General features: G+C 43.4%; 1 protein-coding gene across 3 annotated transcripts in view; it reads left to right on the forward strand.

Moving 5' to 3' along the window:
* OGT (O-linked N-acetylglucosamine (GlcNAc) transferase) overlaps positions 1-24385 on the forward strand; it is a 44874-nt gene extending 20489 nt beyond the window's left edge. For all 3 annotated transcript variants that reach the window (XM_002720103.5, XM_002720102.5, XM_070067122.1), the window contains 14 exons: positions 629-729; positions 880-1033; positions 1135-1236; positions 1792-1971; positions 2972-3130; positions 3283-3372; positions 7837-7962; positions 9100-9270; positions 9381-9497; positions 9588-9758; positions 11853-12005; positions 14471-14723; positions 14992-15115; positions 22088-24385. In XM_002720103.5, coding sequence (XP_002720149.1) covers positions 629-729; positions 880-1033; positions 1135-1236; positions 1792-1971; positions 2972-3130; positions 3283-3372; positions 7837-7962; positions 9100-9270; positions 9381-9497; positions 9588-9758; positions 11853-12005; positions 14471-14723; positions 14992-15115; positions 22088-22262 — 2076 coding nt within the window. In that variant the 3' untranslated portion in view covers positions 22263-24385. The remainder of the gene's footprint in view (positions 1-628; positions 730-879; positions 1034-1134; positions 1237-1791; positions 1972-2971; positions 3131-3282; positions 3373-7836; positions 7963-9099; positions 9271-9380; positions 9498-9587; positions 9759-11852; positions 12006-14470; positions 14724-14991; positions 15116-22087) is intronic.
* The last annotated feature ends 678 nt before the right edge of the window (positions 24386-25063 follow it).

A 25063-nucleotide genomic window follows, 5' to 3' on the forward strand; every position in this document is an offset into this window, starting at 1 on the left:
TATGTTGAGGGTGCTGTGGCTGGGTATTTAGTCTGTGTGATAGTAGAGGGAAAGCAGTGAAGCTTATCATGTCTTTTACTACTTTTCATAAAAGTAGAAGTGGTTGAATCATTTAAAAGGGTGTTACTTGTTGAACTACACATTGAGTATCAAAAGTATGATGTGAAGTCCTGTGTGACATTCAAAAAAAGAAAATCCCTGTGTTCAGAATTCATTATTTTATGGATAGATAAGATCTCCCCCCCCCCCAATAGTGGAATGGTAAGTCACAGTTCAAGAGAAGTTACCAATAAATAAATAAGTTTGGTGCCTAATGGCTGTTGGTAGGTGGGGTAGGGGCTTGGAACAGAGAGATTTTGATGGTGCTTGAGTGGTCAGCATAAACTCAGAGGAGAGGTCTACTGCATTATGTTGGAAACAAAGGGAGATACAAAATAGAGGAAGAAGCAGAATTTGAGCTACTAGGCCTTGAATGAGTAGACCTAGACAGAGAAAGCAAAGAGGAGTTTAGTGGTATAAAAGTACTTGAGCAATATTCTTAAGATTGTGGTGAATTATTACTGCTGTTTTAGCAGGTTTTTTTTTTTGTTTAAAATAAAATTTAATTATGATTTTGACTCATTTATAGGTCTTCCCAGAGTTTGCTGCTGCCCATTCAAATTTAGCAAGTGTATTGCAGCAGCAGGGAAAATTGCAGGAAGCTCTGATGCATTATAAGGAGGCTATTCGGTAAGAAACTCTCAACTTTTTCTTAAAAATTACAGTTTTTAAAAATGGCCTTTGGCAAGTGTAAAATGGCTTTTAATAACAATAAGGTAACATTACAAAGGGTTAAAGGTTTTTGTACTAGAAAAATAAATCCTTTGTCTTCTCCTTTAGAATCAGTCCTACTTTTGCTGATGCCTATTCTAATATGGGAAATACATTGAAGGAGATGCAGGATGTTCAGGGAGCCTTGCAGTGTTATACTCGTGCTATCCAGATTAACCCAGCATTTGCAGATGCTCATAGCAATCTGGCTTCCATTCACAAGGTATTGCTGTTTACTATGATACGTGCATCTTAGCACCTATTAATTTTTGTAGGTATTAATTTTAAGGAATTTTTTTTACCTTGCCATTTTTTAATTTCCAGGATTCAGGGAATATTCCAGAAGCAATAGCTTCTTACCGTACAGCTCTGAAACTTAAGCCTGATTTTCCTGATGCTTATTGTAACTTGGCTCATTGCCTACAGGTAAAGAAAAAAAGGCCAATAATTGGCTTTCAGTATATAATCACTTCTTCATTGTTATTTGTCATAACAATCCAAGCCTGCCTGGAGGTAGTTGTTTTGTTTTGAAATTTTACTTGAGAGGCAGCAAGAGAGTACTCCTCACTCTACCGGTTGTTCATTCCAGAAGAGAGCACTTACAAGCATTCCCATCCACTAGTTCACTCCTCCAAGTGTCCAAAATGGCTGGTGCTAGAGTGAGAAACTCAATCCATGTCTCCCATGTGGATATTGGGAACCCACTTACTTGAGCAATAACCTGCTGCCTCATGGGACCTGCATTCATGGGGATCTACAATTAGCTGGGGCTGGGCATCGAGCAGGCATCTCTGGTAGGCCAAGTGTCCATACCAGAGACAGTATTTTTTTTTAAAGATTTATTTATTTATTTGAAAGGTGGAGTTACGGAGAGGCAGAGAGAGAGAGAATCTTCCATCTGACATCCCTTTAGGCCAAAGACGTAAAATATTAAGTCTTTGTGGTGGAGTTTTCTGAATAATTTTGCTTTGCTTCTTCTAGATTGTCTGTGATTGGACAGACTATGATGAGCGCATGAAGAAGTTGGTCAGTATTGTAGCTGACCAGTTGGAGAAGAATAGGTTGCCCTCCGTGCATCCTCATCATAGTATGCTGTATCCTCTTTCTCATGGCTTCAGGAAGGCCATCGCTGAGAGGCATGGGAACCTCTGTTTGGATAAGGTATGATTCTTTTGTTTCAACCTCTTTTGTTGTAAACTGAAACATAGATATAGAAAGCTTTGCGGACAAATGTATGATGTAATGAATTACCAAGTGAACACTATTCAAGTTGAGAACAACGCTGTCAGCCACTCCAGAAGCCCCTTCCATCATGTCTTGTCTTGAGCATAACTGTTTCCATTCCATGTAGAATCTTCTTTTGAAATTGTTTATTTTTATTTACTTGAAAGGTGGGGGACAGAGAGAGAGAGAGAGAGAGAGAGAGAGAGGAAGACAGAGATGGGTAGATATTGATCTTCCATTTGCTAGTTCACTCCTCAAATGCCTGCAACAGCCAAGAACCTGGAACTCCATTTGGGTCTCCCATTTGGGTAGCAGGGGCTGAAGTTCATGAGCCCTCACCTGCTGCCATCCAGGATGTATTAGCATAAAGCAGAGCAGCCAGGATGCAGATCTGGCACCCCTAGATGGTGTGTGGGCATCCGAAGCAGAGGTTGAACCCACTGTGCCTCAATGCCCTCCATTTAAGGTAGAATCCTTAACAATAAACTGAAGGTGACAACCATAATGCTTCGTAAAGTATCTGCTGTTTTTTACTCACCTTTGAGGATTATAGCACTTTGTGATCAAAGGTTGGAATTTACTCCTGAAAAACTCGTGTGCTAGATGTTACTTTTTTCTTGTAAATGCTTCCCTACAGAATTTTCTAAAATGCTGCAGGCTTTGGCATATTCTGTCCATAGTGCTTCATTTGTGCAAGTTTGAGATATGCTCAGTCTGTTTCATAGGTCTCAGGAACAGGTCATAGTATGAAGCATGTCACATAACACTGCTGAGTTTGCATTAAACTGGCTGTATGGATTAAATGAAGTGTCACGGGCAAACCTTGCTGAACAGATGGGAGGTGCAGTTTTGTTGTGTTTAGTCACTTTTCTTAGATGAAAATTCTTGGGTAGACCCAGCTTTACTAATAATAATAAGCATTTGCTTCTTCTGGTAGATTAATGTCCTTCATAAACCACCATATGAACATCCAAAAGACTTGAAGCTCAGTGATGGTCGACTGCGTGTAGGATATGTGAGTTCTGACTTTGGGAATCATCCTACTTCTCACCTGATGCAGTCCATTCCAGGCATGCACAATCCTGATAAATTTGAGGTAAGACTAATGTTTCTCTAGAATCACTATTGGTTAAAAACAGCATAAAACTCCACAGTGGTGGGTTTATTGTCATCATTAGGTGCTAAAACCAGTGTCTTTTGGAAAGATTTGAGCCCAGGTTGTTAAATATACACTGTGGTACCCTTCAGGTATTCTGTTATGCCCTGAGTCCAGATGATGGCACGAACTTCCGAGTGAAGGTGATGGCAGAAGCCAATCATTTCATTGATCTTTCTCAGGTAGGTGAAACTCTTATACTTTTAGCTTTTTTATTTTGAGCAAACTTGAGTACAACTGTGGACATACAGTTTGTATTTTTAAGAATAATTTTTATGTATTTGAAAGGAAGAGACAGAGGTGCAGATCTTCCATCCACTGGTTCACTCCCCAAATGCCCACAACATCCAGAGCTGGGTCAGGCTGAGTACAGGAGCCCAGAACTCAAACAGATCTCCCACAGTCATTCCCTGCTGCTTTCCAGGGTGTGCATTAGCTGAAGTTCTGAGTGAAGCTGGGACCTGAACCCAGGCACTACAATATGGGATACAGGCGTCCCAAGCAGCATCTTAACCGCTAAGCCAAATGCCTGCTCTTAAAATTTGCATTTTTTAAAATACTTTATTTATTTAAAAAGGCAGAGTTAGAAACAAGAGACAGAGGAGAGAGAGAGAGATCTTCATCTGCTAGTTCATTCCCCAGATGGCTGCAACAGCTAGGGTTGGGCCAGGCTGAGGCCAGGAGCTTCACCTGGGTCTCCCATGCAGGTGCAGGGGCCCCAAGCACTTGGGCCATCCTCTGCTGCTTTCCCAGATGCATTAGCAGGGAGCTGAATTGGGAGTGGAGCATCTGGGACTCAATCAGTGTGCCCTTATGGAATGCTGGAGTTGCAGGCAGCAGCTTTGTCCACTGTGCCACAACGCTGGCCTGGAGTTTGCATTTTTGATGCTTAAGTATTCAATACTAGTACATGTGGACAGTTGCTTCAGTGTTATTTCTGGGGCTGACTTTGTGGTGCAGTAGGTTAAGTCACTGCCTGCGACAAGCAATGGAAGATGTCCCAAGTGCTTGGGGCCCTGCCACCCACATGAGAGAACTTGGTGGAGTCCCAGGCTTCTGTCTTCAATGTGACCCAGCTCTGACTATTTGGGGAGTGAATCAGTGATAGAAGATCTCTTGCTCTGTCTCTCCCACTTTCTGCAGCTCTGCCTTTCAAATAAATAAATCTAAAAAAAAGATCTTATTTCCTTGGTTATTGATTATAAAATCAAGCATCACTTTTGCTAAGGTTGCAAATAAAACAGACGTGGTATATTTGAACATGGACATACAGCTTCTCTGAGGTTTCAGCCAGCACTTTTGACAGTAGATACTTAATAAATATTAACTGAGAGAATTCAAAAATGGTGGCTTAGAAGAATAATAAGTAGTTCCTCTTAGTGTCTCTGTATCCGTGAGCTTTTGCCTTTGGTTATCTTTATTCCTACACTTGTTCTGTCTGTTGTTTTCTCTAGGTAAGTTTTGTGGTAGATTAAGATTGAAACCTTTGGGAATTGCTGAGTGTGTATACTGGTGTTCTTAAACTATTTTTTTAAATATTGATTGATTTCAAAGGCAGAGTTACAGAGAGGCAGAGAGAGAACGGTCTTTGATCAGCTGGTTCACTCCCCAAATGTCCACAACAACAGGAGCTGGGCCGATCAGGAGCCAGGAGCTTCTTCCGGGTCTCCCACGTGGGTGCAGGGGCCTAAGGACTTGGGCCAACTTCCACTGCTTTCCCAGGCCATAGCAGAGAGCTGGAAGTGGAGCAGCTGGGACTCAAACTGGCACCCATATGGGATGCCAGCACCACAGGTGGTGGCTGTAACCACTACGCCACAGTGCTGGCCCCTATCCTGGTATTTTTTATAGACTCTGTTGGCCACTTTTGTAATTAATAGAGATAATATGTGGCACATAGAGTTGTCTTAGTGGGGGATTGATTTCAGGACTCCCTGACGTTATCAATTTGGGAATGTTCAAATCCCTTACATAAAATGGTATGATATTTGCATATAACCTAAGCATATACTCCTGTATACTTTACATCATCTCAGGGTTATGTATAATACCTAATACAATGAGAATGCTACGTAAGTAGTTGTTATACTGTATTGTTTAGGAATGATGACATGAAAAACATCTGTACATGTTATCGTTGATCTCTGATTGATTGACTATGTGGAATGCATAGATAATGGAAAACCAACTATATAGTGTGTAAAATATGTGTTCATACAGTACATGTATGTAGGCCCATGTGTATGTAAATACACATGCATGCACACATGTACATATATAAATTTATTTTTGTATAAATCATTGAATTCCTAGCAGAAGAGTTGTGAGACTCTTGTCATTTAATAACTAGTGTGCACCAATATCTTACAAGAACTTCAGAAAAATGCCTGGCCATTTTTGATGTATGGTTGAACTTATGTGACCAAGAATACCACTCTCTGTCTCTGAGACCTTCACTCACTCACTGCTTGTTGACTGAAATCTAAACTCTTTCAACATGGCTTTCACAACCTTACTAAGTTGTCACAACTTTGTTAGTATTTTCTTTTAAGATTGATTGATTTATTTGAAAGAGTTACAGAGAAAGGAAGAGAGAATCTTCCATCTGCTGGTTCACTCCCCAAATGACTGGGGCTGGGCCAAGCTGAAGCCAGGAGCCTGGAGCTTTATCTGGGTCTCCTGTGTGGGTGCAAAGGGCCCAAGCACTTGGTCTGTCTTCTGTTTCCTAGACTCATTCGCAGAGAGTTGGGTCAGAAGTGGAACAGGGGCCAGCACTGTGCCATAACAGGTAAAGCCTCCACCTGCAGTGTGGTCATCCCATATGGGCACCGGTTCTAGTCCCGGCTGCTCCACTCCTGATCCAGCTCTCTGCTATGGTCTGGGAAAGCAGTAGAATGGGGCCCAAGTCCTTGTGCCCCTACACCCATGTGGGAGACCCAGAAGAGGCTCCTGGATCCTGGCTTAGATGGGCCCAGCTCTGGCCATTGTGGCCATTTGAGGAATGAACCAGCAGATGGAAGATTTCTTGCTCTCTCCTGTCTCTACCTCTGCCTCTCAAATAAATTAATTTTCAAAAGTGGAACAGCTGGCACACACACTGGTGCCCATATGGGATGCCTTGCCTGCATCATAGGTGTACCACAACGCCAGCCCCTGTTTGCTAGTACTTTTTTGTTTTAAAGTTTATTTATGTGAAAGAGATAGAGATAGAGATAGAGATAGAGAGAGAGAGAGAGAGAGAGAGAGAGAGAGAGAGATGTCTTCTATCCACTGGTTCACTCCCCAAATGGCTGCAATGGTCAGGGCTGGGTCAAACTAGAGCCAGGAGTCAAGAGCTTCTTCCAGATCTCCCATTTGTGTGCAGAGGCCCGAGCACTTGTGCCATCCTCTGCTGCTTTCCCTTAGGGAGCTGGATTGGAAGTAAAGCAGCTAAGGCGTGAACTGGCACCAATATGGGATGCTGGTGCTGGCTTAACTCTGCTATGCCATAGAGCTGGCCCCTGCTAGTACTTTAAACCGCCGTTAACCTTCAGGTGCACCCTTTACCAATTAAATGTAAGTTACTTACCTTCTTCTTGTTGTTTTTAAGATTTATTTATTTGAAAGGCAGAGTGACAGGGGAAAAGGAGGGGGCACGGCAACAGATTGCTTCCATTCCTTGGTTTGTGCTCCAAGTGGTCATGACAACTGAGGCAAGGCCAGGTTGAAGCCAGGAGCCAGAAGCCCCATCTGGGCCTCTACCACATGGGTAGCAGGAGCTCAAAGTACTTTAACTATCATCAGTTGCTTCCCAGGGCATTGGTAGGGAGCAGGATTGGAAGCAGAGTAACTGGGAGTTGAACTGGCATTCTGATACGGGATCCAGGCATCCCAAGTGGTGGCTTAACCCACTGTGCCACAGCACCTGCTTCTCCTCACCTTTTTTAAACCTACCTTGTCCTTTACTCTGGTTCTTTTCAATTGTTCTTTACTGAGGTTATATTTTCTCTCTCTCTTTCTTTTTGAAGATTTATTTATTTGAAAGGCAGAGTTACAGAGAAGCAGAGGCAGAGAGAGAGAGAGAGAGAGAGAGAGAGGTCTTCCATTCGCCGGTTCACTCCTCAGATGGCCACAATGGTCGGAGCTGGGCTGATCTGAAGCCAGGGTCCAGGAGCTTCTTCCAGGTCTCCCACGCAGGTGCAGGGCCCAAGGATTTGGGCCATCTTCTACTGCTTTCCCAGGCCATAGCAGAGAGCTGGATCAGAAGTGGAGCAGCTGAGACTCAAATTGGTGCCCATATGGGATGCTGGCACTGAATGCAGTGGCCTTACCTGCTATACCACAGTGTTGGCCTCTGAGGTTATATTTTCAGATTCCCTCTCATTCCTTGTAATCTTTGAAGGTCTTTTTCAAATACTAACTCTGCTATGACGTGTCACTACTCCAAACATTCAGTTCAGAGGTAAACTCTTCTTCCTCTGTGTCCTGTTTCTGTAATGCTTTGAGTGCATATTAATGGCACTTACACATATTTTGGCCTTTATCAGTGTGGTTAATTTCTGTTAACTACTTTTGCATCAGGGAATCTGAATTCTGTTTAATGCCATTAAAAATAATCACATTATTCTGAGATTATATGTGCTGAATTCTTATTTTGTGTTCCACAGATTCCATGCAATGGAAAAGCAGCTGATCGCATCCATCAGGATGGAATTCACATCCTTGTGAATATGAATGGTTATACCAAGGGTGCACGAAATGAGCTCTTTGCTCTTAGACCAGCTCCTATTCAGGTAAAGGAATTAGTCACTCGGGATGTATCTTGGACTACAAAGATAGTGATGTATTTTTTTCCCTTAGGCTAACAGATACATGAAATAGTAGAGCAGACCTAGTTATGTTTTAGAAACTACAGTTCTTGAAATGTACAGGGACACATAATTTTGAGTGCAGAACACAGTGCCTCTGGATACATGCATATGTACCCGTATGGAGACATGCAATTCATGGTTGAATTATACAAATTTGAAAAACATTTTGGCACTTAGAAGATTAGTCTAAAATACTACTTTATTGCTCTTGGTTAAAGAAGTTAATCCTAATTGTTAATTTATTTAAATTTGGAACAATTTTTAAGGTTTATTTATATTTATTTATTTATTTTTGCCAGGCAGTTAGATAGAGAGAGAGAGACAGAGAGTTATAGACAGTGTGAGAGAGTTATAGACAGTGAGAGAGAGACAGAAAGGTCTTCCTTCCGTTGGCTCACTCCCCTAATGGCCACTACGGCCGGCGCTGCCAGGAGCCAGGTACTTCATCCTGGTCTCCCATGTGGGTGCAGGGCCCAAGCACTTGGACCATCCTCCGCTGCCCTCTTGGGCCACAGCAGAGAGCTAGACTGGAAGAGGAGCAACTGGGACTAGTACCCGGCGCCCCAACTGGGACTAGAACCTGGGGTGTTGGCGCCACAGGTGGAGGATTTGCCAAGTGAGCCACAGCGCCGGCCAAGGTTTATTTATTTGAAAGGCTGAGTTAAAGAGAACAGAGACAGATCTTTCATCTGCTGGTCCACTCCCCAAATGGCCTCAATGGCTGGAGCTGGGCCAGGCTGGAGCCAGGGGCTTCATCCAGGTCTCCCACTTTAGTGGCAGGGCCACTTGGGTGGGTGGCTTTTCCAGGTACATTAGCAGGGAGTTGGATTGGAACTGGAATAGCTGAGATTCCAAGTGGCAGTGGCTTAATCTACTGGCCAGCCCCTAAATTTGGAACCTTTTAATGAGTGTTCTTATGTTTTTTTTAAACACTTTATTGAGGTGTGATGCATGTACAAAAGAGTCTATCCATCTTTAATGCGTACAGTTTGTTGAATTAAGAAAGAAGTATACCGATGAAGTTTCTTAATCAGTTTCTGGTCTTTCTCTCTTTTAAAGGCGATGTGGCTGGGATACCCTGGGACTAGCGGTGCACTTTTCATGGATTATATAATCACTGATCAGGAAACATCACCAGCAGAGGTTGCTGAGCAGTATTCTGAGAAATTGGCTTATATGCCCCATACTTTCTTTATTGGTGATCATGCTAATATGTTCCCTCACTTGAAGGTATGTAGAAAACTGCCGAGGGGCTGGGATTCAAAGAATTGTCATCATGTATTTCCTTCTTGTTGCTCATATGCACCCTGAGACATGTCTGAAACGTTTTTTTCCATTAGAAAAAAGCAGTCATTGATTTTAAGTCCAATGGGCACATTTACGACAATCGGATAGTTCTGAATGGCATCGACCTCAAAGCATTTCTTGATAGTCTACCAGATGTGAAAATTGTGAAGGTAAGAATCTCGTCAGTGTTACCATTGAAATAATGATAATTGCATTTGAGATCTTTCCTTAATGTATTTTGTATCCTTTTGTGTTTTTAGATGAAATGTCCTGATGGAGGAGACAATGCAGATAGCAGTAACACGGCTCTTAATATGCCTGTCATTCCTATGAACACTATTGCCGAAGCAGTTATTGAAATGATAAATAGAGGACAGATTCAGATAACGATTAATGGATTTAGTATTAGCAATGGCTTGGCAACCACACAGGTGAGAAAAGAATAATAGTCTATTACATGTGCTACCAAGCATGCGTTTATCTTCTTTAACCCTCACAGTTAACTCTAGGAGGGAAGCATTATTATCCTCATTTTACAGATGAGGATGTGAGTTCAGTGGAAATTGGTGTCCTTGTAGGTTTGAATTTAAAAGTCTCTTGTATTCAGCCAGCAGGTTGCTGAGAGAGAGTTTACTGTGTTAATATCTTGTTATTCCCTGCCTGTGGCTATGCTCTCTATCATATGGTGAAATGTGTGTCCTTTTCCTGGGCTAAATTGTACTTACACTTTACATTCAGACAGCTCCTCTCAATAATCTGTTCCTGTACTTTAGGTTTTACCTCTTCAGCCCTACTCCATTGATAACCTCCCTGTTGTGTTTTTGTAATATTTGAGATATTCAACAGAAGACATTATCTCTGTGTCCTCCAGTGAATTGAATTACTCTAGGGCATGTGTGTTAACCACAATAATGTAATATGCACTCAACAAATAATGTATTGCATGCTTGAATAAATGAGTATGCACCTCTGTTAAGAGAGTGTGAGGCTAGGATCCCAGACCTCTTAGGAGTTAACAGTTTCGTTGAAATGGCTGAACCTGCCTAGAATAGTTAAATAACAGCAATAACAGCATAAGGCAGTACTCGCAAGTGTGGGTTTGCAAGATAAGGTAGAAGCTCAGAAATGCTGATGATCAATGTGGGGAGAGACAGTTGCGAGAGGAGACCATTTGGAGGGATAATTTCAGTTTAGCGATGCAATTTAGAAAAGGAATATTTCATTCATGAGAAAAAGAGTGAGCAAAAGCTTGCTGTTGAATTATTAATAGGGTACTGGGAAATTTGGTTAGAGCAAGAAGTTTCAGGGCTGGTGCAGTGGCTCACTTGGTTAATACTCTCCAGATCCCATATGGGCACTGGGCTCTAGTCCCAGTTGCTCCTCTTCCAGTCCAGCTCTCTGCTGTGGCCCAGGAAGGCAGTGGAGGATGGCCCAAGTGCTTGGGCCCTGCACCCCATGGGAGACCAGGAGAAGCACCTGGCTCCTGGCTTCAGATTGGCGCAGTGCCAGCCGTAGTGGCCATTTGGGGAGTGAACCAACAGAAGGAAGACCTTTCTGTCTCTCTCTCTCTCACTGTCTGTAACTCTACCTGTCAAATAAATTAAAGTATGATGGCATTGCTTCATCAAACAAATTACCAATGAATGAATTACCTTGAAAGTTTTATAGTGCAGTCCTCAAATTAAGGCAATGTTGCAGCCATTTCCTTTTTTTTAAAGATTTTATTTATTTGAGAGGTAGAGTTACAGACAATAAGAGGGAGAAGAGACAGAGAGAAAGGTCTTCCACCCTCTTGTTAACTCCCCAAATGGCCACAATGGCTGGAGCTGGGTCGATCTGAAGCCACGAAACTAGGAGCTTATTCTGGGTTGCCCTTGTGGGTGTAGGGGCCCAAGTGCTTTCCCAGGCCGTGGCAGAGAGCTGGATCAGAAGAGGAGCAGCCGGGACTAGAACTGGCACCCATATGGGATGCTGGTGCTGCAGGTGGAGGATTAACATACTGTGCCACAGTGCAGGCCCTTTCCTCTCTTTTTTTTTTTTATTTATTTGAAAGAGCCAGAGAGGTAGAGACAGAGAGAGGTCTTCCATCCCCTGGTTCACTCCCCAGATGGCCGCAACGGCCAGAGCTGGGCCGATCTGAAGCCAGGAGCCAGGAGCTTCTTCTGGGTCTCCCACATGGGCGCAGGGGCCCAAACACGTGGACCATCTTCTGCTGCTTTCCCAGGCCTTAGCAGAGATCTGGATCAGAAGAGGAGCAGCCGGGACTAGAACCGGTGCCTATATGGGATGCCGGTGTTTCAGGCCAGGGCTTTAACCTGTTGCACCACAGTGCTGATTCCCCCCTCCCTCCCTTTTTTTAACTTAATGTATCATGAGTATTTTCTAACTGTGGTTCAGGGATGTGGCTTTTTAATGGAGATACCATTTTGCATCTTACAGATTCCTTATCCATAAGATGCAGATATGTGTTAAAAGAATGGACTGTCTTGGCTTTAAATACAGTCATGCTCTTTTCCTTGTTTTAGATTAACAACAAAGCTGCAACTGGAGAGGAGGTTCCCCGTACAATTATTGTAACTACCCGTTCTCAGTATGGGTTGCCAGAAGATGCCATCGTGTACTGTAACTTCAATCAGTTGTATAAAATTGATCCATCTACTTTGCAAATGTGGGCAAATGTGAGTATATACAGATTCATCATTAATGTCTGAGACTAGTACAGGCCATCTTGCTTAGGTTGACTCCCTACCCTCATTTGGGAGCTGTTGTGCTGATTTCTAGTCTTCCAAAGAGTTGTACATTTTTCAGTCATTTTTGATTCTTCCAGTGTCTAAAGTATCACATTATGGACCTTTTTAAGTTTATATATTCAAAACGGTGTTGTGTCTAAATCAGAGGTCAGTAAATGTTTTTCTTAAAGGACCAGAAGTAAATATTTTCGGTGTTGTCATCTGTGCTCTTTAATCTGCTGTTGCAGCATGAATGTAAATGGATGAGTATGGCTGTTGGCTGTGTTCCAGTAAAATTTTATTTACAAAAACTGGCAGCATGCCAGATTTGGCTCAAAGGCTGTAGCTTGCCATCTCCTGGACTAAACTGATAGCTAAAGCTGTCATGTATGTGCCCGCATGTTTAACATTTTTACAAGATTAGAGTTCTAAACAGGAAGGAGTTTATTTATACCATTACTTCTCAGTTCATCAGACCAGTTTGTATACTAAGCAGGATATTAGCTATCTGTAGCTGGCTTAGTCCCTAGGACTAAAATGGCACATTTTACTTCTGATAATCTGGAGAGAAGTCTTTAATTGCTTTTTTCCCCCTCTCCTGATAACCTGTTTTTTTTTTTCTTTATTAAAGGAAAGCAGAGGGTAGCGCAGAAGAGGAAGCAGATTAGTACAGGGCTATTGCCCCTGTATGGTCACTCACCCTTATTCCTCACTTTCTAATGTCCAAACCTTCTGAAAACCAAAAGCTTTTTCTTAAGTCAGTGTCAAATTTACTTGACAGCCAAATCACTGAACTGACGTTAGGCTATTCATGGTCTTTTTGTTTATTATGATTATTTCTGCATCTCAATGCAAAGATATTAAATATAGAGAGTTACTGCTGAGGGTGTTTTGTAATATGCACTTTACTACTTTTTTTTAAGATTTTATTTATTTGAGAGGTAGAGTTACAGACAGAGAGGGAGAAACAGAGAGAAAGGTCTTCCATCTGCTGGTGCATTCTACAAATGGCTGCGACAGCTGGATCTGTGCTGGTCCAAAGCCAGGAAGCAGGAGCTTCCTCCAGATCTCCTACATGGATGCAGGGGCCCAAGGACTTGGGCCATTTTCTACTGCTTCCCCAGGCCATAGCAGAGAGCTGGATCAGAAGTGGAGCAGCCAGGACTCAAATGGGTGCCCATATGGGATGCCGGCACTGCAGGTGGCGGCTTCACCTGCTATGCCACAGTACCGGCCCCATGCTTGTTTATGTACTATCTATGCCTGCTTTCAGGCAACAGTGATTGAACAGTTATGACAGTCCCCATGGCCACAGAAATGTTTGTTGTCTGGCCTCTTTACAGAAAAAGTCCACTTGGGTGGCCATTTGGCACAATGAATATAAGGTGCCTCTTGGGATAACAGCATCCCATAGTAGAGTACCTGGTTTGAGTCCCAGCTGCTCTATACTTTTCTTTTTTCAGATTTTATTTATTTGAGAGGTAGAGTTACAGACAGTGAGAGGGAGAAGAGACAAAGAGAAAGGTCTTCCTTCCACTGGCTATCTCCCCAAATGGCCATGATGGTGGGAGCTGGGCCGATCTGAAGCCTATAGCTTATTTCGAGTCTCCCACGTGGGTGCAGGGGCCCAAACACTTGGGCCATCTTCTACTGCTTTCCCAGGCCATAGTAGAGAGCCGGGTTAGAAGAAGAGCAGCCGGGACTAGAACTGGTGCCCCTATGGGATGCCAGCACCACAGGCAGAGGATTAACCTTCTGTGCCACGGCACCGGCCCCTCCTCTGCTTTTGATCCAGCTTCCTGCTGCTGTGCCCCCTGGGAGCTAACAGGTGATGGATTAAGTGCTTAAATCCTTGCTGTCCATGAGGGAGACCTGGATTGAGTTCTGGGCTCCTGCCTTTAGCCTGGCTCAGCCCTGGCTGTTGAGGGCACAGATTTCTCTGTCTGTCCTTCCCTCTCCCCCCTTTTGTTCTTGTTTTTGTTATTATTTTAAGCTTGCTGACCTTTGTTCTACCATAGGCAAATAAATTTAGGCAACTGTGAGTAACTTAGTTGTGATATGGTGGGGGTATTTAAAATTTGGAGTGGAAAATTCCTGTCTCTTCAACAAAACCCACTGTCTGTTATTGGTTCCTGCAGGATATAGCTGCCCCAGATTTTGCCAGTTACTAACTTGTTTTGTGTCTTCTGACATCAGTCTCTGGTCTGTCTTCAGATTCTCCCTTGGGACAGCTAAACAGGACAAATAGTAATTCAGTTGACATAATTCATCTGTGTGAAGGAAGATTTTAGTTCACAGTAGACTTCTCTGGAGAGAATGAATAGAGTATGGTAGAATTATTAGAGACCTATGGGAACCTTAGTTGAGCAGGGCAGATCTGCTATCAGTAATCATTCTTATTTTCCCTGTTGCAGATTTTGAAGCGTGTTCCCAATAGTGTGCTATGGCTGCTGCGTTTCCCAGCAGTAGGAGAACCTAATATTCAGCAGTATGCACAGAACATGGGCCTTCCCCAGAACCGGATCATTTTTTCACCCGTTGCTCCTAAAGAAGAGCATGTGAGGAGAGGCCAGCTGGCTGACGTCTGCCTGGATACTCCGCTCTGTAATGGACACACCACAGGGATGGATGTCCTCTGGGCAGGAACACCCATGGTGACTATGCCAGGTAAGCTGCTGATCACTGGGCTCACTGGAGTCTTCCTTGTTCTTTTAACAATCTCCTTGGAGGCGGGGGAGGAGGGACTACTTCCTGAGTGAAATCATGTCGTGGGAGCAACATTTCAAACAAGATGATAGAAAAGACTAGTTTGTGTCTGAACACTTGGCTCCATTTCCCTTATCTATATTGTGTGGATACTCAGCGTAAAAGACATTGATAACTGTGTGCTGTTTTTATGTTCTCAGATGTGCAGTTGTTCTCTTTTGTATTACAGGAGAGACTCTTGCTTCTCGAGTTGCAGCTTCCCAGCTCACTTGCTTAGGTTGTCTTGAGCTTATTGCTAAAAATAGACAAGAATATGAAGACATAGCTGTGAAACTGGGAACTGATCTAGAATAGTAAGTAAACTTTTCTGTTAACAAGTTATATGGTAAAGTAAAGGGAATATAGTTGTTATAAAATGGAACCATAAAATAAGGGTGATATAAAATGAGTGAATTAATTGATCCCTGGATGGAACTTTCTAAACTTGTGAAAGTCATCATTAGGTTTTTACTACATAAAGAGTAAAAGTCTTAATAAAAAATTTAAAAGTAAAAGGCAAAAGAGGGGAAAGTCCTTGTTTCATATATCAAAATATTAACAGCCTGGCCATTTAAAGAGTGATGAATATTTAGAATCGATATCTTTGATGTGAAAGGAAACAAAGGAATGACCAGACAAGTCACTGAAGTGGAAATACACATAAAAGAAAAAGTGTCAGCCTAAGTAGAAATGCCAATTAAAATAATACTAAGGCACATCTGTTATTGGCCTATAAAATAAAACAATTCTTTTAAAAGATTTTTTATTTATTTGAAAAGCAGAATTAGAAAGAGGTGGAGATTTTCTATCCCCTGCTTCACTCTTCAAATGGCCACAGTAGCTGGGACTGGGACAAGCTTGAAGCCAAGAGCCAGGAGCTTCTTCCAGGTCTCCCACATGGGTGACATAGGCTTTAGCACTTGGGCCATTTTCAGCTGCTTTCCCAGGTGCATTCGCAGGAAGCTGGATTAGAAGTGGAGCAGCTGGGACACGAACCGGCGCTCATGAGATGCTGGCATCACAGGCAGCAGCTTAACTAAGTGCACCACAATGCCAGCACCCATAAAACGATTTTTAGTATGATATTTTTTGGAGAAGGAACATTGAGGTACTAGCCTTTTCATATATTGGTGACTAAATTGGTACAACTCTTAAAGAAAAATTTATTTATTCATTTGAAAGACATAGTTACAGAGGCAGAGAGAAGTCTTCCATCCACCAGTCCACTCCCCAATTGGCCACAATAGCCAGAGCTGGGCCAATTCATAGCCAGGAGCCAGGAGCCTCTTCCGGGTCTCCTACATGGACTGAGGGGCCCAAGGACATAGACTATCTTCTACTGGATTCCCAGGCCATAGCAGAGAGCTGGATTGGAAGTGGAGCAGCTGGGTCTTGAACCGGTGCTCATGTGGGATGCGGGCACTGCAGGCAGCAGCTTTGCCCACTATGCCACAATGCCAGCCCTGGGACAATTCTTTTTTTTTTTCTTTAAAGATTTATTTTATTTATTTGAAAGACAGAGTCACAGAGAGCGATAGAGCCAGAGAGAGAAAGAGAGGTCTTCCATTCCTCTGGTTCACTCCCCAAATGGCCGCAACAGCCGGAGCTGCGCCAATTTGAAGCCAGGAGCCAGGTGTTTCTTTTGGGTCTCCCACGTGGGTGGGAGTTGGGCCATCTTCTACTGCTTTCCCAGGCCACAGCAGAGAGCTGGATTGGAAGAGGAGCAACCGGGACTCAACCCTGTACCCATTTTTATTTCTTACTCTTTAAAAAAAGTAAGACCTGGGGCCGATGCTATGGCACAGTGTGTTAAGCTGTGGCCTGCAGTGCTGGCATCCCATAAGGGTACAGGTTAGAGTACTAGCTGCTCCACTTCCCAATCCAGCTCCTTGCTAATGGCCTGAGAAAGCAGTAGAAGAGGGTCCAAGTGCTTGGGCCCCTGTACGCACGTGGGAGACCTGGATGAAACTCCTGACTCCTGGCTTTGTCCTGGAGCCATTTTGGGAGTGAACCAGTGGGTGGAAGATCTCTCTCTCTTCCTCTCCTCTCTTTCCAATTATGCTTTTCACATAAATAAATAGATCTTTTTTAAGTTAGACCGTTGACCCTAATATTGCCACTTTTTTCACTGCAGCATAAGGAAGAAAAAGTATGAATTTTTTTGAAAAGAGATTTGTTTTGTTTTTACATAAGAGAGAGAGATTCCATCCCCGGGTTTGCTTTCCAAATGGCTACAACAAGTCAGGTGAGGTCCAGACCCGAGTCAGGACCCAGGAACTCCATCCTGGTCTCTCACATGAATGGCAGGGTCCCAAGCACTTGGGCCATCTTCTGCTTTCCCAGACATGAAGGGGAGCTGGATTGGGAGTGGAGCAGCCAGGACTTGAAGTAGCACAGTGATAGAGGATGCTGGCCTTGTAGGTCGTGGCCCAACCCAGTGAGCTACAAAGCTGTCCTACAAAAACATAAGCATTAGAGGAGTGAGGCTTAGATAAATGAAGCTTTGGGGCAGACGCTGTAGCGTAGCGAGTTAAGCCTGTAGTGCTGGTATTCCATATGGGTGCTGATTTGCATCCTGGCTGCTCCAGCTCTCTGCTATGGCCTGGGAAAGCAGTGGAAGATGGTCCAAGTCCTTGGGCCCCTGCACCCACTTGGGAGACCCGGAGGAAGCTCCTGGCTCCTCACTTAGGATGGGGCAGCTCCGGCCCTTGCAGCCAGTTGGGGAGTGAACATCAGAAAAGATAAATGAAGCTTTATACATTCAGTGAAATAGTATTTAACTCTTAAATTTTTCTTAGATATTATGGTTGATTTTTTAAAAAGATTTATTTATTTGAAAGAGTTACACAGTGAAAGAAGAGAGAGGAAGAGGGAGAGGGGTCTTTCATCTGCTTTTTCACTTCCCAGTTGGCTGCAATGGCTGGAGTTGTGCCAGTTCGGAGCCAGGAGCTTCTTCTGGGTCTCCCACACAGGTGCAGGGGCCCAAGGATTTGGGCCATCTTCCACTGCTATCACAGGCCATAGCAGAGAGCTGGATCAGAAGTGGAGCAGCTGGGTCTTGAACCAGTGCCCATATGGATGCTAGCACTGCAGGCGGCAGCTTTACCCGCTATTCCATAGTGCCGGCCCCTAGAACAGTTCTTAATGGGGGCAGCTTTGTGGCTCAGTGCTTAAGTTGGCATCCCATTAGGAGTGCTGGTTCGAATCCTGGCTACTCTGTTTTCTTTTCTTTTATTATTTATTTGACAGGCAGAGTGGACAGTGAGAGAGACAGACAGAGAGAAAGGTGTTCCTTTTGCCGTTGGTTCACCCTCCAGTGGCCGCCGTGGCCAGTTCACCGCGCTGATCCAAAGCCAGGAGCCAGGTGCTTATCCTGGTCTCCCATGCGGGTGCAGGGCCCAAGGACTTGGGCCATCCTCCACTGCACTTCCTGGCCACAGCAGAGAGCTGACCTGGAAGAGGGGCAACCGGGACAGAATCCGGCGCCCCGACCGGGACTAGAACCCGGTGTGCCGGCACCGCAAGGCAGAGGATTAGCCTAGTGAGCTGCGGTGCCTGCCCTACTCTGCTTTCAATCAAGCTCCCTGCTAATGCATCTGGGAAGGCAGCAGAAGATGGCCCAAATACCTGGGCCCCTTCCACCCATGTGCGCGGCCTGGATGGAGGTCCAGGCCCTTGGCAGCCATTTGGGGAGTGAACCAGGAGATAGATGGAAGATTCTCAGCTCTTTGGAACTTAGTTTTGTCCCTGTGATATTTTTCCCAAATATTTTTTTTTTTGACAGGCAGAGTGGGCAGTGAGAGAGACAGGGATAAAGGTCTTCCTTTTGCCGTTGGTTCACCCTCCAATGGCTGCCACAGCCAGCGCACCATGCTGATCCGAAGCCAGGAGCCAGGTGCTTCTCCTGGTCTCCCATGCGGGTGCAGGGCCCAAGGACTTGGGCCATCCTCCACTGCACTCCTGGGCCACAGCAGAGAGCTGGCCTGGAAGAGGGGCAACTGGGACAGAATCCGGCACCCCGACCGGGACTAGAACACGGATTGCCGGCACCGCAGGCGGAGGATTAGCCTAGTGAGCCGCGGTGCCGGCCTTTGACAAATATTTTTAAAAGAAAGTTTTAAATTTTGAAATAAACATTTGTCCATCTCTGCTTTTATTTTTACCATTAACTTTAATACTTTAGTACATATCTTTCCATCTATTTCTTGTTCAATCCAACAGTCCATCTTACTTGATAGATTTTGAAATAAGTGGCAGACATCAGTACACTTCTCCTTAAATACTTCAGAATGAGTATCATTAACTAGAATTCACTATTTCCTTTTCTTTTGAAACAGGCTTTACAGTGAAACACACAAATCTTCAGCAACTTTTCAGTTTTTTAACTCAAACCTGTATCAAGATACAGAACATTATTCTCGTTCTGGAAAGTTTCTTTATGCCCTTCTCATTTAGTCCCCCTCAGCAGTCCTTAGAGACAGCCACCATTCTAGATTGTGTTTTCCACCATAAATTAGTTTTGTCTTTCTGGAACTTTGTATAATTGGAACCATATGGTATGCACTGTTCATTTTTATTGCTGAGTAGTATCTCATTATAGATGTATTAACCCAGAGAACTTAAAAAAATATAATACTTAACTTTGAGAAGCAATGAGAGAGTGCTTTTATCTGGTTTACTCCTCAGATGCCTGCAGTGGCTGGGGAGGGTCCAAAGCCAGGAGTTGAGAACTCAGTCCAGTTCTCCGACAGGAGTGGCAAGAACTCGGTTAACTTGAGCCATCACTGCTGGCTCTCAGGGTCTGCTAGGGCAGGAAGCTGGAGTCAGGAGTCAGAACTGGGAACTGAATCTGGACATTCTGCTAAGGGATGCCAGTGTTTTAACAGGTCAAATGCTCTTACCAACACAGAACTTTTTGGGGAAAACAGACGAAAAAACATTTGCACAGATAACAGCAATAGGGACACAATTTAGTTGAACCAACAGATATGTACAACTATTTGTCACAACAAATACTGGCTTTTTATTGCTTTTAAAATGCACAACTGTATTTTGACTTCTGGTGAAGTAATTCCTAATCTGAGAGTAATTGTGTGAAAAGTAACATGCAGAAAGAATGAAGAGAGAATTCTTTCCCCCTATTTCTAGAAGAATTGATTGCTTTCCCTGTATTTTTTTTTTTCAAGATTTATTTGAAAGGCAAAGCAACAGAGAGAAGGCAGGTTGGGAAGGAGGTTTAGAGAGAGAGAGAGATCATCCATCTGGTAGTTCATTCCCCAAACGCCCACAGCAACCATCGTTGGGCCAGACTAAAATCAGGAACCTGTAACTCCATCCTGATCTCCCATGTGGGTAACAGGGGCTCAAGCACTTTGGCTGTCTTCTCTTGCCTTCCCACGCACATTTAGCAAGAAGCAGAGTAACTAGAACTTGAAATGGCACTCTGATATGGGATGCCGGCCTCTGCACCATAGTACTGGTCCTCTTTCCCCTATTTTGGAACAGAACCATGGTCTAACTGATGTTAGAAACACATCTAAAGAAACAATTCAGTTCAGGTACAAGTGAAAATTATGGCAGTATATATGCCTTTTTTCTCTTGAATATTTTCCTATTTAATTGAAATCTTCATAAACTGAATACTTACGTTTGTGCCTTAACTATTATATATGATGCTTCAGTGAATATCTTTGCATGATCATGTGTATCTGCTTCTCTTATTATTTCATTTGAATATATTGAAAATGTTACTGTTATGTCACAGTGTTAGGAACATTTAAGATTCTTAATATACACATTGCTAAATTGCTTACACCAAAGCAGTTTATACAGTCTTTAAAAAAAAAAAGATTTATTGATTTATTTGAAAGTCAGAGTTACACAGAGAGAGGAGAGGCAGAGATAAAGAGAGGTCTTCCAATGACCGGGGCTGCACTGATCCAAAGCCAGGAGCCAGGAGCTTCTTCCGGGTCTCCCACACAGGTGCAGGGGCCCAAGGACTTGGGCCATCCTCCACTGCTTTCCCAGGCCACAGCAGAGAGCTGGATTGGAAGTGGAGCAGTGCCCATAGCGGATGCCAGTGCTTCAGGCCAGGGTGTTAACCCCGTGCGCCACTGCGCCGGGCCCAGTCTTTATTTTAAAGTTAATTTATTGGAAAGGCAGTGTGATGGAGAGGGAGACTGGGAGCAACAGAAATCTTCCATCTCCTGGTTCACTCTTCAAGTGGCTGCAGTGGTTGGGGCTGGGCCAGTCCAAAGCCAGGAGCTCAGAACTCTATTGGGTTTTTCCATGTGGGTGGCAGGGGCTCAAGCACTTGGGCCATCTTTCAATGCTTTCTCAGGTGCATTAGCAAGGAGCTGGATTGGAAGCAGAGCAGTCAGGACTCGAGGTGACACTGATGTGGGATGCTGGCTTCATGAGCAGTGTTTAACCTGCTGTGCCACAACACCAGCCCATAACAGGTAGTACACAGGAATAGTCACTTGCCGTCACCAGTTCTTGTTTATATTTGTATCCCCTGCATATACTTGTTTTGGAAAGAACTAAATATTTTCAGAGAACCTGGGGATGAACTTGGTTATGCATTTAGCATTGTGTTAGCTGTGACCCTTCACTTTATCAGTTTTGAAGTAACAGGGGCCAATCAAAAGAAAATAATAGGAACTTTGGCCTATTTCTTTGGATGATCTCTTTCTCTCTCTAACCCTCCTTCCCAACCCCCCCTTCTCTCTGTTGCTTTGCCTTTCAAATAAATCTTTAAAAAAAAATACAGGGAGGCTGGTGCCGTGGCTCACTTGGTTAATCCTGTGCCTACAGCGCTGGTACCCCAGGTTCTAGTCCCGGTTGGGGCGCCGGATTCTGTCCCGGTTGCTCCTCTTCCAGGCCAGCTCTCTGCTGTGGCCAGGGAGTGCAGTGGAGGATGGCCCAGGTCCTTGGGCCCTGCACCTGCATGGGAGACCAGGAGGAAGCACCTGGCTCCTGGCTTTGGATCAGCAGATTGGCATGGTGCACCGGCCGCAACGCGCCGGCCGTAGCGGCCACTTGGGGGCCACTTTGGTTCAACCAAAGGAAAAAGGAAGACCTTTCTCTGTCTCTCACTGTCAAACTCTGCCTGTCAAAAAAAAAAAAAAAATACAGGGAAAGCAATCAATTCTTCTAGAAATAGGGGGAAATAGGCCAAAGTTTGCCCCAAAGATTATTAGATATTTATCCGGTTTAGTTCCAAATTTCTGCTCTGATTTGTAAACTTTGATTCTCTCTCTCTCTCTCTTGTTTTAATTACCTAGCCTGAAGAAAATTCGTGGCAAAGTCTGGAAGCAGAGAATATCTAGCCCTCTGTTCAACACCAAACAATACACAATGGAACTAGAGCGGCTCTACCTACAGATGTGGGAGCATTATGCAGCTGGCAACAAGCCTGATCACATGATCAAGCCTGTTGAAGTCACTGAGTCAGCCTAAATAAAGACCGCACAGGAGAATTGCCCTATACCTGAGCCTCAACCTTCTGGGGGAAAGGGAACGAGCTAACACACTTTTTACTTATCTGTCCAGCACCGTGTTGCAGATGGGTGATCTGTAATGGTAATAGAATAGCACAGCCAAACTTGCTTCCTGCATGATAGGGAGAGACACAAGTGATGGGAAACTGCTGTTCCACAAGGAATCTCCATAGAGTTTTTGCAGCAACCAGGTGGTGCATAGGTCTGGAAGGTCTGATCTCCCTTGGTCTTCCATGGGATGGTTAGTGTGGAGCGGAGATATAGATTGTCCAGCCGTTTTGTGATTCCACAGATCGATTGAGTCTTCTGGATTAATTTTTTTCTTTATATTTTGGATATTGGAGCTTTTAAAAATGTTTGGTTTCAGGTATTTTTATTCATGTGAAGTGTGTATGATTCTATTGAGATAAGGTTTTAAGCTAAAATGTTGTTCCCTGTTTTAGTTTCTGAACTCTGACAGATTAACGGGGACTTTGCTGGTGTAGTCTTTTTATAGGTTTTATAAACCACTTGAGCCTATATCAGTCGTTTTAGTGTCTGACCTGATGTTTGGAGCTATCAGTGCTTTGTTGATTTAGATGATGACTCTTGATTTTTTTTTTCTGGTCCATCTCCTTCCTTCCATCCTTAAAAAAATCCTCCAATAACTCAGCTGATGAAACGAAGTCTGATTCAAAACATCCCAGAGATTTTCCTGAACACGTCATTTGGTGCCAAATGAAAATTCTTAGGAGTGATTATTAATTAGGAGGGATACAGTTGTGGTACTGTCATTGGTAGTAACGTAGATTTTTTTTTTTTGCCTAATTTTGACATATTTCGCCAGTGTTTTACCCTTCACTGCCCCTTCTATGCTGCTTCCAAAAGTGATAGTGTGTGATAAGATTTTTACCTTCTTTTCTAAAGTTTGTTTTTTTTTTAAAGTGAGTCCTGTTCTTCCTATTTCTTTCAGCAGAAATGAAATCCCAGGTAAGTATAAGTATTCAAATATTTGATCAGTAAGTTGCAGTTATCGCCAATACATAATATTTGGGATATTTAATTGAAATAATTGAAACTTTAATTGAAAGTCTTGTTATTGATAAAAATCTCTGAAGGACCATCTGTGTATACAAGTAATTATTTTTCAGACCTTCTAGGGTATTACATAATAATTGTCTTCTGAACTTGGTCTTGAAGTCTGTATGAATTCAGCCTCAGTAATAGTGAACTGCACTGCTACTTGGTTTGGAGTACAAATTAGACTTTAGCCCTCCTGGAGCTTGAGTTCTTGGTATTAAAAACCATAGGAATAAAATTACTGATTTTCAACAAAGGATTGAGGGCTTGAGGCTTAAACAAGCCAACATATGAAATACGTTTTGTCTTGCTGTACTGCACTTACGCTACCCAGTCACAGATAAGTTTTGTCTGCTAGTAGTGTTCTAGATTATGTCTTTCCAAAGCGCTGAGGCAGTGCACCTATTCTGTAGCTGCAGCCGTTGCCTGAATGTATTCTAGCTGACAAATTACTGAATAAGAACTTGAACTTCTGAAAGATGATTACTGCTAACCAAATTCTGAGCAAGAAGCCTCAAATGTAATTCCGAAGCAGAATTACATGTCAATGAACTGTGTACCCATTAACATTGTGAATCAAGAAACATCAGTTAAGGGATTTCTTAATTTATTTTTTACCTGATTGAGAGTTAAAGGTTGCCAGCATGGTTGCAGATACACTGATGTTCGAAGTTGACCGAATTACTTAACGTGGAATAGGATGATATACTTCCAATGCCCTCGAGGCTGTAACCTGACAGCCGTCTTACATAGCACATCATTCCTCCTATAGGGATGAACTTTTTCCTGGCACGAAAAGTAGCCGCTCTGGTTGAAGCTTTGCTTATTGTAACAGGCTTTTATTTCCAGGTAACATGTCTGTGGAAGACTTAATTCTGAATAGAGATATAGATATTACTGGAAACTAATTGTTTTTTCTATTCTATTCTGCTTTATCAAAAAAGTAAAACATTTAAATTGTGCTACAGAAATTCAGATGTTGTCTTGCGATCTTTAAACAATAAATGAATGATTTCCCCTTAATATGGCTGATGTATTTTGTGTCCTGTTATTTAGAGTGTTGGACAGACTATAAAAGTTATCCAGTGATTTGTATGACTCAACAACACAGAATGACCAGATTTCCCTAATGTAGCTGTGATACAAGGAATTATTTTGCTTTCTCATTCATACCTGGTGAAGGGGTATGGTTGGTATGTGATCTGATGAAGATGACAAAACCTGTGACCCCCAGCACACCCATCCATGCTTCTTCTGGTATCATGTATAACATTTGTAGTCTCTCCCTCCCTCTTCTCTCTCTTTTTTTTTCTCTCTCTCTCTCTCTCCCTCTTAAATTTACTATTTTGGAAGACAGCCACACAGAGATCTTCCATCTGCTGGTTCATTCTGCAAATGCCTGCAACAGCTAGGGTTTGCCAGGTCAAAGCCTAGAGACAGGAACCTCAGTCCAGGTCTCCCACATGGGTGGCAGGGATCCAAGTACTTGAGCCATTGTCTGCTGCCTCCCTGGGTGCACATTATCAGGAAAGCTGGATTGGAAGTGGAGGTAGGACTTGTTTCCCAGGCGTTCTGATATTGGATGTTGGTGTCCAAAGCAGTGGCCTAACCTGCTGCACCACGACACCTGCCCATGTAGTCTCATTGTTTTTGTGAACTGTTTTCTTGGTCCTTTCTGCTCTGTCCAGTAGTTGAACTCAA

This window comes from Oryctolagus cuniculus, chromosome X (genome assembly GCF_964237555.1).
Source record: "Oryctolagus cuniculus chromosome X, mOryCun1.1, whole genome shotgun sequence".
In the NCBI taxonomy this organism is placed as follows: domain Eukaryota; kingdom Metazoa; phylum Chordata; class Mammalia; order Lagomorpha; family Leporidae; genus Oryctolagus; species Oryctolagus cuniculus.